The 16,461-nt window shown below is 33.3% G+C and overlaps 1 protein-coding gene across 3 annotated transcripts in view; it reads left to right on the forward strand.

Moving 5' to 3' along the window:
• LAMA2 (laminin subunit alpha 2) overlaps positions 1-16,461 on the forward strand; it is a 619,529-nt gene that overhangs the window by 252,508 nt on the left and 350,560 nt on the right. For all 3 annotated transcript variants that reach the window (XM_058735217.1, XM_058735218.1, XM_058735219.1), the window contains exons 8-10: positions 1,511-1,689; positions 7,676-7,775; positions 12,699-12,859. In XM_058735217.1, coding sequence (XP_058591200.1) covers positions 1,511-1,689; positions 7,676-7,775; positions 12,699-12,859 — 440 coding nt within the window. The remainder of the gene's footprint in view (positions 1-1,510; positions 1,690-7,675; positions 7,776-12,698; positions 12,860-16,461) is intronic.

The raw sequence follows: 16,461 nt of genomic DNA on the forward strand, positions 1-16,461 counted from the left end.
GTTATGTGCCCCACACATGAGCCTGCATACACACATATACTGCCCCTGCCCATCCCACCAAACACACATATATGTGGAAATCCATGCAGGAACACCAAAGAAATTCAGGATCTGAGGAAGGTGATTCTGCATAAGATATCTTTTTCCCTAGTTCACATCCTAAAATAAATTTTACCCATCTTATAAAGCCTTACCCAGTCTTTCTGAGGGAGCAATTTTTTCACATTTCTGAACTCCTATGCTGAAGATAAGGAGGATCAAAGGGAGGGGGGTGTGCAGGAAAATCAATTAAGAACTTATTTACAAGGCATTATGCTAATGATTCAACAGGCATTTTCTCACTTAATGCTTTTAAATATCCCTGTCTGGTATTTACTATTGACCTCTCTGTGTTTATGGAAACCGAGCCATTGTGAAATTAAGAAGTTCCCTACATCACATGAGTACTAAGTACTAGAGATCCAAGACTGGTGCAAGACCGTGTGATCTCAGCCACTAAGCAAACCAGCTCACATTCTGTCCTGATTACTTGGCACTTATCATATATTTTATATCTCTTATCAGATATAACAAAAGGATTTGTGCCAGTGGTTAGCCCTGTGGACTTGGAGCCTGACTTCAGAGTGGGGTTAACAGGACTGATTGGGTTACCTTTTTTTTTTTTTTTTTTTTAAGATTTTATTTTTAAGTAATCTCCACACCCAATGCAGGGCTCAAACTCACAACCTCCAGATCAAGAGTCACGTGGTCTACCAACTGAACCAGCCAGGCACCCCTGATTTGGTTACCTTTTATAATTATTTCACTTCTCTTTGTCTCAGTTCCTAATAAATGGAAAGTGGTTAATGTAAGTCCCTAACTCATAAAGCTATTTTGAGAATTAAAATCAGTGGTAATAAATATAAGACACTTAGAACAGAACATAGCATATAAAACCCCTAAGTTTTAGTTATTAGAAGTACAAAAAAGGAACGATAGGAGTCCTGAGTGCTCTATTTTACCCATAGGATCTACCACCTGGAGATTCACATATAATAATTAACCAGTGTAGATTACCTGGATATTAACAATTCACCACCACAGTTCAATAATTCATTGTTTACCATAATAGGAAATTGTGGGCTTAACCATATGAAATTTCAGTTTTGTAAGATAAAGTCAGTCAAATATTGGCAGTTTCATATGATTCAGCTTAATTTATGTTGTTTTAAAAATTAAACATATAACTTGTAATTTATAAGTTTATTAAACATATAATTTATAAACATATAAATTAAACATGTTCCATTAAAATGTGAATTTATTAATATATTCAGTAAATCCAAAAACTTTCTAGATACTTTTGTACTGATTATATATATATATATATATATATATATATATATATATATGTATACACACAATATAATTTCTCATTGAGAATAAAAATCTATTGTGTAACGGCAAATGATTTTTGAATACATCTGAAACCTGAAATTAATGTTTATAAATTTATTTTTCTCTAATGCAGCATGCAATTGTCATGGGAAAGCTGAAGAATGCTATTATGATGAAAATGTTGCCAGAAGAAATCTGAGTTTAAATATACATGGAAAGTACATTGGAGGGGGTGTGTGCGTGAATTGTACCCAAAATACTGCTGGTATAAACTGTGAGACATGCATTGATGGCTTCTTCAGACCCAAAGGGGTAAAGCATACTTTTTCTTTCATGAAGTGTTATTTCTGGCCTTTTCATACAGAGGTGTATCATACAGAAAAATAATTTTGAAAACTTCTTTGAACAGTTGGACTACAAGTTCTAAGAGGTGACTAGGAATGTGTCAAAAGGGAAGCCATGATATAAAACATTTCCATCTTTCTGGAAAGTTCCATGGTACCCCATTCCAGTCAATCCTCACTCCTTGGCAAACTCTGTTTTGATTTTTAAAACATAACTTAGTTTTGCCTTGTAGTGAATTTCATAATTTGAAATAAACTACATACTGTTTTGTGTTCCTTCTTTCCCTCAGTATAACATTTAAAGACTTATCTGTAGTGTGTGTGCATCGATAGTTCTTTTTTAGAAAAAAATCACTGACTCTGATGAGTATTTTTTTGCATGAATGTACTGCAATTTTTAATCCATTCCATTTGTGGCTGTTAGTGTCATTTTCAGTTTTTGGCTAGCCCCTACAAAACACTGCTTAAAGGAAATAAAACCTATTCACAGAAAGACATATTTTATGTAAGTCTTTTTGGGTCCTGTTTGATTTACCTTGCTTGCATAAACATTTAGGACTAGAATACTTGCTTTAGAGGATATTTTTATGTTTGATTTTGTAAGAAACTGCTAACATTTTACCAAATTAGTAACAGTATTTTACATGGTCACCAAAAATGTCTGTGAGCTCTAGTTATTCTATATCATCTCTAATGTTTGGTGTTGACTATCTTTATGAAGTAGCTATTCTAGTGGACACAGTGAGTGTGGCAAGTAGGTATTTGGCAATCGCTAAATCATTCCCATTGATGCTTTGTGCTACCACAGATCTTCTCTTATGAATTTACAGCAGATCATATTTTGTATTTAATTTTCAGATTAAGTGCTTATTGGCTATTCCTAGATTTTCTGTTACGAAGTATTCCTTCAAGCCAAGATATGTTTGTTTTTGTTTTTGTTTTTTGTTTTTTAATTCTAGAAACTTTACAATTTTAGCTTTTAGATCTATGGCCCATCTCAAGCAAATATTTGAGTGTGACATAAAATAATGATGGGGATCTACATGGTTAAACTGTTGTTTCAGAACCTTTATTTTTAAACTTCTTTTTCTCCTTTAAATTGCTTTGAGACATTTGTTGCAAATCATGTGGTTTGATCATGTGAATAAATTACTGTGGGTCAATTTCTAGAGCTCTAGTTCTGTCTCATGGATTTATATGTCCATCCTTGTGTTAATAGCACACTATCTCAATTACTTTAGCTTTAATAAATCTAGAAATCAGAAATGTACATACACCAACTTTATTCTTCCTTTTGAGAAATGTTTTGGACACAATAGTTTTTATATATTCCCGTACAATTTTTTTCCACATACAATTTTAGAATGAACCTGTCAATACAGAAATATTAGTTGGGACTGTTGTATAGAATGTAAATACAAATATGGAAGAACTAACAGTAACAATATTGAGTCTTGTAATCAATGAATATAGTATATCTTTTGACTTGTTAAAATGTTTTTAAATTATTCACAGCAGTGTTTACAGTATAGAGAACTTGGATGTATTTTGTTAAATCTCAGTATATTTATGTATTATTATAAAAATAATTATAAAATTATTTAATGTTATTAGCAAGATTTTCAAATATTGGTGTTATATCCTATATCTAAGTTCCTTTATTAGTCTGGTAGTTTAAATCAGATTATTTAAAAGTATACACATAAACAATCATGTTTATGTATATAAATCTCTTCCTTCTTTTAAAATCTTTATGTCAGTGTGTATATTGTGTCTTTAATTGTCTGATTTCAAGGCATTTTCTTTATATTCGCATTTTAGTAGTTAGTTCATGTATTGGCAAACTGTGGACCCTAGATTAAATTTGGCCCATGGCCAATTTTTCCATTTCCTACAAGCAAAGAATGTTTTTTACATTTAAAATGTTTGTTAAGGGGTGACTGGGTGGCTCAGTAGGTTAAGGATCTGGCTCTTAATTTCACCTCAGGTCATGATCTCAAGGAGCGTGAGTTTGAGCCCCATGTTAGTCTCTACACTGACAGTAGAGAACCTGCTTAGGATTCTCTCTTTCCCTCTCTCTCTGCCCCTCCCCTGTTCACACACACTCACTCTCTCAAATAAATAAATATTTTTATAAAATAAATGTTTGTTAAAAGAAGGGGAAGGTGGGGTGAAAAAGGGAAGAGAAGGAGAAGGAAAGAAGGGTTTTTGAAAAAGGAGAAGATGAAAAAGAACAAGATTAAGAAAAAGAATAACAAGAATAAGATGTGTAAGAACTACAAGGAAGAAGGGAGAAGGAGGAAGCAGAGAAGGAGAATGGAAAGAAACAGAGACCTCCTATTTGAATTTTTTTTTTTTTAACATTTATTTTTTTATTTTTGAGACAGAGAGAGACAGAGCATGAATGGGGGAGGGTCAGAGAGAGGGAGACACAGAATCTGAAACAGGCTCCAGGCTCTGGGCTGTCAGCACAGAGCCCGACGCGGGGCTTGAACTCACGGACCGCGAGATCATGACCTGAGCCGAAGTCGGCCGCTTAACCGACTGAGCCACCCAGGCGCCCCAGAGACCTCCTATTTGAGCTCTACTATCACTTTTCCTTTTGAAACTCCAACTATAACACACATCAGGTTCCCTGACTGTGTCCCATATGTTACTGAGGGTGTGCTAATGAAACAAACAATTCCTTTCTTCATCCTTCAGATTGAATGATTTCTATTTATTTGTACTACTTTACCCCCTGACATCACTAATCTATTGTAAAGAAACCTGGTTAATTTTTCATTGAGATATTTTACTTCTCAGCTTTCTATCATCTTATTTTTTTGTAGTTTCCATTTCTCTGCTGAAATATTCCATGCTTCACTTATTTATAAACATTATTTCCTTTATGTTCTTGGCCATATATACAGTACCTATATAAGTCCTTCCAAACTAATTTCAATATCTCACAGTCTGCTTTTATTGACTGCTTTTTTTCTTGAAAAAACTTTCTTCTTTCTTCTCTTTCTTCTTATGTCTAGGGATTTATGATTTGTACAAGACATTTTGGATGATACAATGTAGAGACATGATTCTATTATCTTCCTCTGAAGATTTCTGAATTTGGTTCTAATTGGTAGTAAACATACTGACTGATTGCTATGAAATTGTAGAGACTTACTTTTACACCGTGATATGGCAGATGAACCGAAAGCTCAAGGTGGTTATCTAATCTTCCTAACCTGGTTGACAACTCCAATGTCTGTTTCCTTTATGGTATGCAGACCTAAAAACTCATGCACATCTTTGAGCTTTCCAGCGGTTACTTTCAACTGGACTTGTTGGAGTCTCCTGAATGGATGTATGATTAAGGGATCACTTAAGCCTTTGAGGAGTGTTGTTGGAGTCTCCTGAATGGATGTATGAGTAAGGGATCACTTAAGCCTTTGAGGAGTGTTGTTGGAGTCTCCTGAATGGATGTATGAGTAAGGGATCACTTAAGCCTTTGAGGAACGTTGGTATGCAGATTTTGCTCCCCATCTCTGAGCATAGATTTCAGCTAATATGTTTTTTTTTCTTTCAAACCTCAAATTCTTCCAAGTTCTGCCTGATTTTGATTAATTTCCCAGGACCTGAAATATTTTACTTTTACATTTTGTCCAGAATTAATATTTGTTATCTGAGAATACATTGGACCACACAAGACAGTCTGCCGTTATCAACTGTGGAGACTTCAAGGTTTTTGTTTTTGTTTTTGTTTTTTTAATATGAAATATAATTTATTGTCAAATTGGTTTCCATACAACACCCAGTGCTCACCCCAGCAGGTGTCCTCCTTGATGCCCATCACCCACTTTCCCCTCTCCCCCAGCTTCAAGGTTTTATTACAAGTCAGTTAAGTGAATCTAAGCCTAGATTATGGTATTTTAATACTTATAAAAATACTTATGCTACTGCATATGTTAAAAAATTCCATTCTCTCAAAAGCCTAATATTTGGGTAGAAGTCTATTTGTCTTTTATAAAGATATAGGACACAGATTTTTTTTTGCATGGGTTTTACAGCTAAATAACATCTCTACAATTTTTTAAAAGTTATTGTCCTAAAATCTCATTTAAGGTTTATTTACTAAATACACATATTTAATAGTTAAATATAATGTAATGTTTACTTTGAGAACTAATTAGTAATCTGAATTATTACTTTAATTAAAAATCACATGTAAAGTAGATATATTTACAGAATCTCATATGTTGGTAGGATTCCTTGTCAGCAATCTGATTCAGGCAGATTTCTCCAATTACCACAAAGAGGGATAATAAATTAGGAGTCTTTTATTTACTCAAGTTCATCATTAAAATCATAAACCACATTTATAACAGCCAAGATCTTATTCAAAAGAAATTTTTTGTCCACAGAGGGTTTTTGTTTTTGTTTTATATTTTGTTTTCATGTCTTAGTGTTTTGTTTTCTTTTGTTTTCCTTGGGAAAAAGCCCTTCTCCCAAGCCTACTCTAGAATTTCTACTCATAGTTCAAGCTTCAGTCTAAATGTCACTTCTGTGAAACATTGTTGACTTCTTTGTGTTATCGCTCCCTCCTCTTTTGTGCCACAATGCTCTGTATGTCTATTTTATCACTTGGCACCTTGTATTTAATCAGTGTCTTCCAAGCCTGTTATTCTTGTAAGCTTGTTTAAGACAAAGACCTGGCCTTACCTATCTGTGCTTTGCATAGTGCTTACTTCATAATGGGGAATAAATAAATGTGTCCTAAATGATTGATATTTTATCCGGCATGTAAATAACTCTCTAGTTATGACACTTTGATTTATATTAGTAAACAAGTTTACATTTATAAATGAAGCATAGATATATACATATGTAAATGCTATATTTTATGGGTGAAATATATATACCTATATGAATAGACCTATAATATATAGAGTGAGACACATATACACAGAGCGCATGTGCACAGTATTTCAGTATATATACCATAGGCAAATTATTGTTATCTTTTTCTTTATCCTATTGCATCTGGAGAATAAATGCTATAATTAGAGCATATTATCACAGTCTAGGTTTGTTTAATTAAAATATTTTAGCATTAAAACTAGTTGTATTGAATATTTAACATATCTGAGGAATCTTATGAGATCCTTTATATGTTATTCTTTTTAATTTTAGTTTAATAACATCACTATAGTTGCTATTGTTATCCTCCTATCACAAAAAGTAAATAAGTTGCAAGAGGCCACATAGCCGGTAGAGCCACACTGAGATATGAACTCACATTTCTCAATTGTGGAGGAAAAGAAATTGTTTCCCTTGTGGCTATGCTGCCTCTCCGGGAAACCAAATGTTTAATTTTAGTACTTAATATTGTCCTTTTTGTCAGCACCAAATATACATTTCTACTTAATCATATCATGATCAACATGATAAAAGTTCCTAAAAAATAAATTTGGGATGAAATTACTAATTATGAAGTATGTTGTAAGAAAAAAACCCACAAGAAAAAACCCAGAACAAACAAACAAAAATCTATCAGGATTTTATCGCAGAATGTATATTAGAGACCATCAGGCAAATACTGTTATTTTTGTTTGTTATAATAATGATACTGGGATTGCGAAAGAGATGCAGACTGAAATCTATGGGAATTAAAAGACTATCTGCAATTTTCTTTAAAAACTTCAGCAAAGAATGAAAACGAACTCCTATGGCAAAATCTTGTTAATTGCTGAATTTAGGATATGGATGTTTATTGTACTTCTTTTTACTTTTGTGTATCCATTTAGAAAAAAGGGATTTTAAAAATTGCAAACATAAAGATAATTTCTTATGTTATTTTCTCAATATAATTTATTACTATGTATTATTAAATTTATTTTGTCCTTAAAATTTGCTGAATTGAAAATTATTGGTGTTTTTATTACACATGATTAAGAGGCTTTTAATATTCTTCTTAGGTGTCTCCTAATTATCCACGACCATGCCAGCCATGCCATTGTGATCCAATTGGTTCCTTAAATGAAGTCTGTGTGAAGGATGAAAAACGTGCTCGGCGAGGTGAGATAGATCTCAGAGGGCCATTTTGATAAAAGGGCAACCATAAGCCAGATATGATAATTTTTAGGGTAACATTTTGCAATAAATTTTATGTGCTTAATAATTTTGTTCTTGGGGCACTTAGGTGGCTCAGTTGGTTAAGTGTCTGACTCTTGATTTCATTTCAGCTCAGGTCATGATCTCATTGTTTGTGAGTTCAAGCCTGTGTTGGGCTCTGCACTGATAGCATGGAGCCTTCTTGGGATTCTCTGTTTCCCTCTTTCTCTGACGCACCCCCACTCGCAATCTCTCTTTCTCTCTCTCTTTCTCAAAAATAAATAAACATTTAAAAAGTAATGATAATAATTTTATTCTCGTATCTATCAGTGTTCTCTCCAGGAAACATTTTTTTTTTAATTTATCTCAATCATTCTTTTCCTGTAAACTAATTATAATTAATTATAATTCTTTAAAAGAAAAAAGTTGAATAATTTTTTTTGCATTATATACATATATATGCATTCATATATACATATTTACATGTCTAGGCATATATATCTTCTGGTCAATCAGAAATCTGTGATATATGTAATTTTTAAATGTTGTTTATTGAATTGGTCTGTAGTTTCCATGGTTTTTAGCGTGAAATGACAGCATTTGCTGAGGGATGTGTGTGCTGCAATGGGAGGAGAGAACAGACAGCACATCCTGAGATGTAGTCAATAGTATAGAAAGCAAAGCTAAAAATAGGCAGTAGTCATGAGTTAAAGAAGGGAAAGAGGCTGACCCAAATTTAAGCCAAATGCTTTCATTGAGGATTGAAATTCATGATGAACTCCAAACACTGAAGAATCAAATGTCAAAATAACTCCTTAATGTGAAATGTTTAGGAGCTATTTCCAAGAGAGTTGCTTGCCAAAGTTTAGTAGAACATTAGGAAATATCTGAAACACTTTCTTTATATTCTTAAGAATGGATTCTTCTCTTCTTAGGAAAGACTAAAATAAATTATGGCTACAATATAGGTTCCTGCCCCCGCCCCCGACATTGGGTTTCAAGTTCAAAGATTGGCAATGTTTCTTTGGCACAGTTTAGATTACCTGCTCTCTTTATAAACCTGTAGGATTATCAGTGTAAGCCCTACAGTCTTAAAAGATTAAAATACTGATTATTTAAAATCTCAAATGGTGAGCTATTGAGGTCATTTTTCATTTTATGGCCCCTTATCTTTTTGTAGTAACAACTAAATTATGTTATTTTCAGTAATATCATTTAGCTTTTTTCTATACTTTTTAAAGAAGTATATTATTTGTGGAGAAGTGATAAAAATAGAAAAGTAGAAAAATAAGTGTATAATGCAGTGGTAATTCATCATAAATACTCTTATGAAAATGTTTGTGTTAACTTCACATAGTGAGTTTTTCCCCAAACCACTGAGAATTTCTCTGAAATCTGGGTTAAGCACTCGAATAGTACATCATTATCTGGATAACCATAATTTATTTACCCACTCAACTTTACATAGATATTAAGATTGTTTCTAATTTTGTTTATTGTAACCAATGCTTCAGTGAAGATTTTTGTGTATAAATATTTTTCAATTAGGGGTGCCTGGGTGGCTTAGTCAGTTAAGCATCTGACTCTTGATTTCCACTCACGTCATGATTTCACGGCTTGTGAGTTTGAGCCCTTCATCAGGCTCTGTGCTGATGGCTCAGAACCTGTTTGGGATTCTCTCTTTCCTCCTTTCTCTCTGTCCCTCCCCTACTTGCACTTTCTCCCTATCTCTCTCGCAAAAATAAATAAACATTAAACAAATTTTTTTTCAATTATTATGAAAACAATACATAGTAAAAATGAGATTTTGATGATAAGGAAGAGAATAAAATAAATAGCAATAGCATCCTCTTCAATTTATTCATCCCCCATCTCGTTTACAAATTTAATCACACTGAGACATTTCTTCTACTAAGTTCTTCTGGAAGAACTTATCTTACAAACAATATCTAAATAATATTCTTAGCATTTTCATCACCATTAAATACTGCCTATTGACTCTCCATCTTAAAAGACAAATGTTTTGGGGTGCCTTGTTGACTCAGTTAGTTCAGCGTCGACTTCAGCTCAGGTCATGATCTCATGGTTTGTGAAAGTGAGCCCCTCATCGGGCTCTGTGCTGACAGCTCAGAGACTGGAGCCTGCTTCACATTCTGTGTCTCCCTCTCTCTCAGTCCCTTCCCCACTCTCACTCTTTCTTCCTCTCAAAAATAAATAAACATTAAATGTTTTTTTTAATTAAAAGAAAAGACAAATATTTCATTTATGCCACCTCCTTCCTTCTCTCCAGTATTCAGACATTTTTTATTATGTATTTCATCTTTGGTATCTTTATCATATTACATAAAAGCTTAAATCACTATTTCATGATCCATTAAATTTAAACTAATCTATTTAATTGTTAGCTGTTATTATGTTTTTTTATGGTTATCTTTGCTAGATTTTGATACCAAGTTTTTACTAGCTTCATAGACTAAATTACATAGCTTTCCACATTTTTAAACTTTGAAAACACTCTGTAATAACTAACTGGTACCATAACTTTTTGTGGTAATTCTTTGATCATTTGTCCTCTTTTGATATATTTAATTATCTTTAAGGTTCTCTTTTTGCCTTATTTTCTTTTTCTTTAATTTTCAAATCTTCCTTCTTTCCTATAGTGGTCATATTGTTTTTTTTCTTTTTTTATTACATGAATTAAATTTTAATTTGTGTACATTATTTTTCTAAGAATGTAAGTATGTAAGCTTAAAAGTTTACTTTAAGCAACTGTTTTTTCTATATCCCATAAACATTGTTAAATTTCTTTCTCACAGCTGTTATATTCTATTTAGAAAATTATTTAATCTGCAATTGAAGTCTTGATTTTTTCTTTTATTTTTATTTTTTTTATTTATTTTTTTTTTTAAGAAGTTATTTTCTTTTTCTTTTTAATTTTTTTTTTCAACGTTTTTTATTTATTTTTGGACAGAGAGAGACAGAGCATGAACGGGGGAGGGGCAGAGAGAGAGGGAGACACAGAATCAGAAACAGGCTCCAGGCTCCGAGCCATCAGCCCAGAGCCTGACGCGGGGCTCGAACTCACAGACCGCGAGATCGTGACCTGGCTGAAGTCGGACGCTTAACCGACTGCGCCACCCAGGCGCCCCGATTTTTTCTTTTACTCAAGAGTTATAAGGAGAAATATTTATTTATTAACTTTTAGAGTGATTGAATTTTGATTAAGATTCTATTAACATGTTGATGTTTAGAACTCATGTAATACTAATTTATTATGACACGTTATGAATGTAGAAGTATTAATTTATGTTAAGAAAACAAGACTGATAATTTCTGCTTTGGGAAATTGAAGCTTTCTATAGTTAGTTAATGAGAAGCTACAATAGGTATTTATAACCATATAATGTGTAATTCAACAATAGATTATTCACATTTTTCTATGTCTTTTTTTTTTTTTTTTTTTTTCTAATCCATCTGCAAATATTTGAAGTGGGTAGGTTAATATTCTTAGCCACTGATTTTTGGCCAGTTTCTTTTTGAGCCCCCAAATCTTCTGTTGTCTATATATTTTTGTACTTAAAATCAGTGCTTATATGGTGTATAAATATAACTTAATGTGTTTTTTATTGCATCTTCATCAGTGTAAAATGAAAGCTTGTCCTAATGAATCTATTTTAATTGAATTCTACTTTGGCCATTACTAACACTACAACTGTTTTTACATTTCTGTATGCTTTCCTAATGTAGATTAACTTTCTTTCACTTTTAATATTTCTTATCATTTTATGTATCTCTTCTGAACATTACACACATGTAGTTTTTATTTTTAATTTTTTAACGTTTTATTTTATTATTTTTGGGAGACACAGAGAGACAGAGCATGAGCAGGGGAGGGGCTGAGAGAGAAGGAGATACAGAATGTAAAGCAGGCTCCAGGCTCTGAGACATGAGCACAGAGCCCAATGAGGGATTTTAACTCACAAACCGTGAGATCATGACCTGAGCCGACGTCGGCCATTTAACCAACAGAGCCATCCCGGCGCCCCCATACACATAGTTTTAATATCAGCAGTAAGACCATGAAATTTACACATGGTTGGCGTGTGGGTCTGACAGTCTTTCTGTCCTTCTGTGTGCTTTCACATTGTAACATTTCTTTGCTTGTTTTTCCCCTCGTTTCCTTTTTTGAGTGGGCTATATTTTATCGATTTGCTCTTATATTTTTCCAGATTCTGAAAGTCAGAAACTTGTATTTACTCATCTGTATTTTTCTATTTTCTAATCAAAGACAAGAATAAAAATTGTCTTCTGCATTTCTCTATTTAAAAAGAAAAAGTAAATTTAAACTGCTTTCATGCCCCTCCTCCCTTACCCTCAAAATGTCTATTCACATGAACTCTCAGTCTTTTTGTTTTGTTTTACTCAGTGATGTCATACTTAGATTATTGTTTTTTTTTATTTTTGGTTTAAGTATATTTTTGCTCCCCAGGCAGTTTCCATCTCATGGTAGTCTGAGTTATGAACCAACAGGTATCACAAGTCACTGCTTATTCTTCATTGAGTGTCCTCAGTCAGTTATGGAAATTAGTCCTTGATCATTGTGACAGTTTTTCTGTGACATTAGTTTTGGTAGATGCTTTGAGATTTTATCTTTTATTATTATTATTATTCTTAACATCTTCAATGATACCCCAAAATGCTGTGTTAGCGAATTGTAGCCAGCTTCTAAGTGAGCCTTATGCCTTTTGATTTTCTCTTTTCTTTACTGATATACATCAGTTTTCTAACGTTTGTGTCAAAATAGAATCTAAACGTTACTATAATTAAAACCTCAGGAACAAGATTATTTGTTTTTGAAGTGTTCGTATGTGCCTTGTCTTCCCTTAGGTCTGGCACCTGGGTCTTGTCATTGCAAACCTGGCTTCAGAGGCGTGAGTTGTGATCGATGTGCCAGGGGCTACACTGGCTACCCAGACTGCAAACCCTGTAACTGCAGTGGCGCAGGGAGCGCAAATGAGGACCCTTGTTTTGGACCCTGTAACTGCAAGGTGCGTTATACATTCTGGTAATGTCCACTGTCAAGACAGAAGGTCCTTTCCTTTGTTTCTCTGTTCTTCTGCGTCTGTTGGCATTAAGCAAATTGTAACAACTTCTCCTGTAAACCTCCACTATTTTATATTTGGCACTCATGTGTCTTTACAACCAGGTTCACTGCTGCAAGGCACCTCCCATTTGTCTAAAAACCTACAAACGCATAAAGGCCAGGTCACCTTAAGAATAGGTGACATTTTATAGCAAAACCACTTTTCTCCCATTACCCATCTAGTCTGTTGACTTAAAAATAGACAGCACAACCAATAGCAAGCCTGAAAAACTACTGTACATTCAAATATACCATAGCTTTGTATTTAATTTTGAAAATAATTCGTCCAAGGTTGTATATCAGACTTTTGAGTAATCTTCTGAAGTTTAAACCCAGATTGTCAGCAAATACCATATTCAAATTCTTCTGTTTTATTAGCAAAAATGTAAGAAGCCATAGTGGAATTGATTAAAGCCTCAGTATTTCCTCCCAAGAGTACTTTCAGAAATATGACTTTATTTGCTGTACATACCCCCAGCCTAATAGCTCATCATGTTAATGCCAAGGGATACATTACAGCTACAGCTTATACACATAGAGGAAATGGAGACATGCACAAGTCTAAAATGATAGAATTGATTTCCTGTAGCTATAGCAATCAGTTCCAAAACACTGGAATTAAACAATGTTATCTACATTAGTTTAGAGAATGAAAAATCCATTGAAAACGTTAGAATGTCATACTGATATAAAAATGAATGTTACTCATTTTTTTTGTTGTTCTCAATCATGGTTGGAACCTTATGAAGAAATTTTATTCATTCATTAGTCTTACCTAGGAAGCTATAAATTATATGCTCACGTTTGTTGTATGTGTGCATGTGCATGCAAACATTAAAGTATAACACAAGGGGTGCCTGGTTGGCTCAGCTGGTTAAGCATGTAACTTCGGTTCAGGTGATGATCTCACAGTTCATGGGTTCGAGCTCCACACTGGGCTCTGTGCTGACAGCTCGGAGCCTGGAGCCTGTTTCAGATTCGGTATCTCTCTGTCTCTGACCCTGTTCATGCTCTGTCTCTCCCTGTCTCAAAAATAAATAAAACGTTAAAAAAGAAATTAAAAAAAAAACCCAACCACTATATATAGCAATTAAGAAAACATAAGCGAATGAACAATTAAGTGGATAGCATCATTACACGAGTTGCCTTTCAACTGTGTGGTACTTCAAATGGATGATTATAAGCTCTTATAAACTAAATTTTTTAGGGTAAAAACTTGTAAAAAACAGGTTTTAATAGATACCTACATAATTAAAAAAATCACTAATTATATGCATATAGAAAATGAATCATATCATAATATGTATGCATGTAATGTGCTGTAATTAATTACCTATAGCCCCTTGTTTATAAAAATAATAAATACCCAGTGTTCCAATAAGATATACATATAATTTAAATAGTGAACAGATATTTATTAATGTAGAAGGAAATGTGGTAGCTTGTTCTGTTTTACATAAAAATGATTTGATATAGGTGTGTCAGTTGATTAAAACAACATGGATCAATCAAAGTGGCATTTAACAAATAGTACTTTATTGAGCAGCTAAGATACTGGAGATTTAAATTCAAATAGAATTAGAATGAGATCTATGTAAGGGCTCATTTCCAAAATGCATATTAACCAGTAAACATATGCACATTTATTCCGTTACACTATTACATGTAATAGTTTTTCATAATTTTTATTAGGAAAAAGTATCATACTTGATGAAGTAGGTAGATCTTTTAAGAAAGCACTTTGTTATAAGGTCTTAAGTCTAAATATATTTCTATTATAACTTTTAAAACTTCTATTTTTTAAGTTTATTTATTTATTTTTGAGAGAGACAGAGAGCGTGAGTGGGGGAGGGGCAGAGAGAAAGGGACAGAGAGAATCCCAAGCAGGCTCTGCACTGTCAGCACAGAGCCAGACACGGGGCTTGATCTCACGACTGTGAGATCATGACCTGAATCTTAATAGAGAGTAAGATGCTTAACTGACTAAGCCACCCAGGCTCCCCTATTTCTATTATAACTTTGAAATTGTTAGCACTCTGGTAAAATATCATACTGAGAAAAATGGGCACCACTTCTGGCACTTTAAATATAAGAATGCTGGATGAAACAAAGAAAATAAATTTGTAATCATGTTGATGCAGGAAAGAAAGGGAAAGCCCTCAATGTTAGGAATTCTAAGTTAAAGGGAGAGAAAGCTCCCCTTTTAAAGGGAAATCTAAGTTAAGCATAAACCCAAGCAAAGCTGAGCAAGGAAGGTCTTAATCCAAAAATGCGGGTTAAAGTTTGGAGTTTGAATGGCCTCTCTGGGAATTGACATTAGGATTTGGAATCACAGAGAGAAATTAAAACAGAATTCACTTAAGCTTGGACTCTGGAATTGTCCCCTGACAGTGAAATAGGCACTAGAAAATTCCACCTGCAAGCTGGAAGTGGCAATAGTCACTTTGTTTTTCCTTTGGGGCTCTAGGTAAAGAAAAATTAGTGTGTGGTTAGGAATCAAACACCCAAACCTGTGTCTTTCATGGGAACAGGGTCAGTTTTATTCTCCCTTTATTCTAAAAATTTTCAACAAGTCAGGTGAGTGGTATCCCCATAGGAAAGAGAGTATAGCCTCACCTGGTATTGAGCTCACCATAAAAGCGTGTACTGCACAAAAGGAAAATAACTACAAAATGAAATCAGAAGCCACAAAAGTCAGAATGTTTGTACACTAAGAACTAGAAAGAATCAGATAACCTGAAAGAATGTATAAACATAAGAATATATGAGCATATTTTTATGATTTTTATCATGATTTTTATCTGATAAAAATCATAAAAATATGTGGAAAATACATAATCATAAAAATATGATTCAAACATAAAACAATAAAAAAAGAATAGAAAAAAACAATACAAGCTTTGGAAAAGAAGTCAATATTTACTTCTAGAAATAAAAAAGTTGCATATAGTTGAAATTTAAAATTCAGTGAATGGGCTGAGCAAAGGTTTAGAAACTGCTTAATAAAGAATTAGAAATCCAGACCTGAGGAAATTACCTATAAATTGACATAGAGAGGTAAAGAAATAAAAATATGAGAGCCTAAGTGGCATGGCTAATGGAAGGATAAAATTCAACGTAAGTTTAGCAGCAATCACCACAGAAGAGATTATTAGATGAAATAGGGGAGAAAGAATATCCAAGACATTATGGAGAGAAGAATTGTCAAGAGTTAAAGAAAATTATACATTTTCTGTTTGAAGAATATAAAAAAGAAATTCACCACCAAAGCTCCTAGTAGAAAGCCTGCCCACTGGTCAAGATTGAGCAAAAAAGTGTTAAATATGTTAGATATCCTATATTTTTATCATACATATAATATGTACTAGAGACAAATATGTATCTATCCTATGTGCTAGAGACAAATATCAGATTATTGCTTGTGTTTACCATTCACAGCCCAACTTCATTGAAAAAAACTGCTCAATAATGCATATACTTTTTAGAAAGAATATTCAACCCAGAAGA

This window comes from Neofelis nebulosa, chromosome 6 (genome assembly GCF_028018385.1).
Source record: "Neofelis nebulosa isolate mNeoNeb1 chromosome 6, mNeoNeb1.pri, whole genome shotgun sequence".
Lineage (NCBI taxonomy): Eukaryota > Metazoa > Chordata > Mammalia > Carnivora > Felidae > Neofelis > Neofelis nebulosa.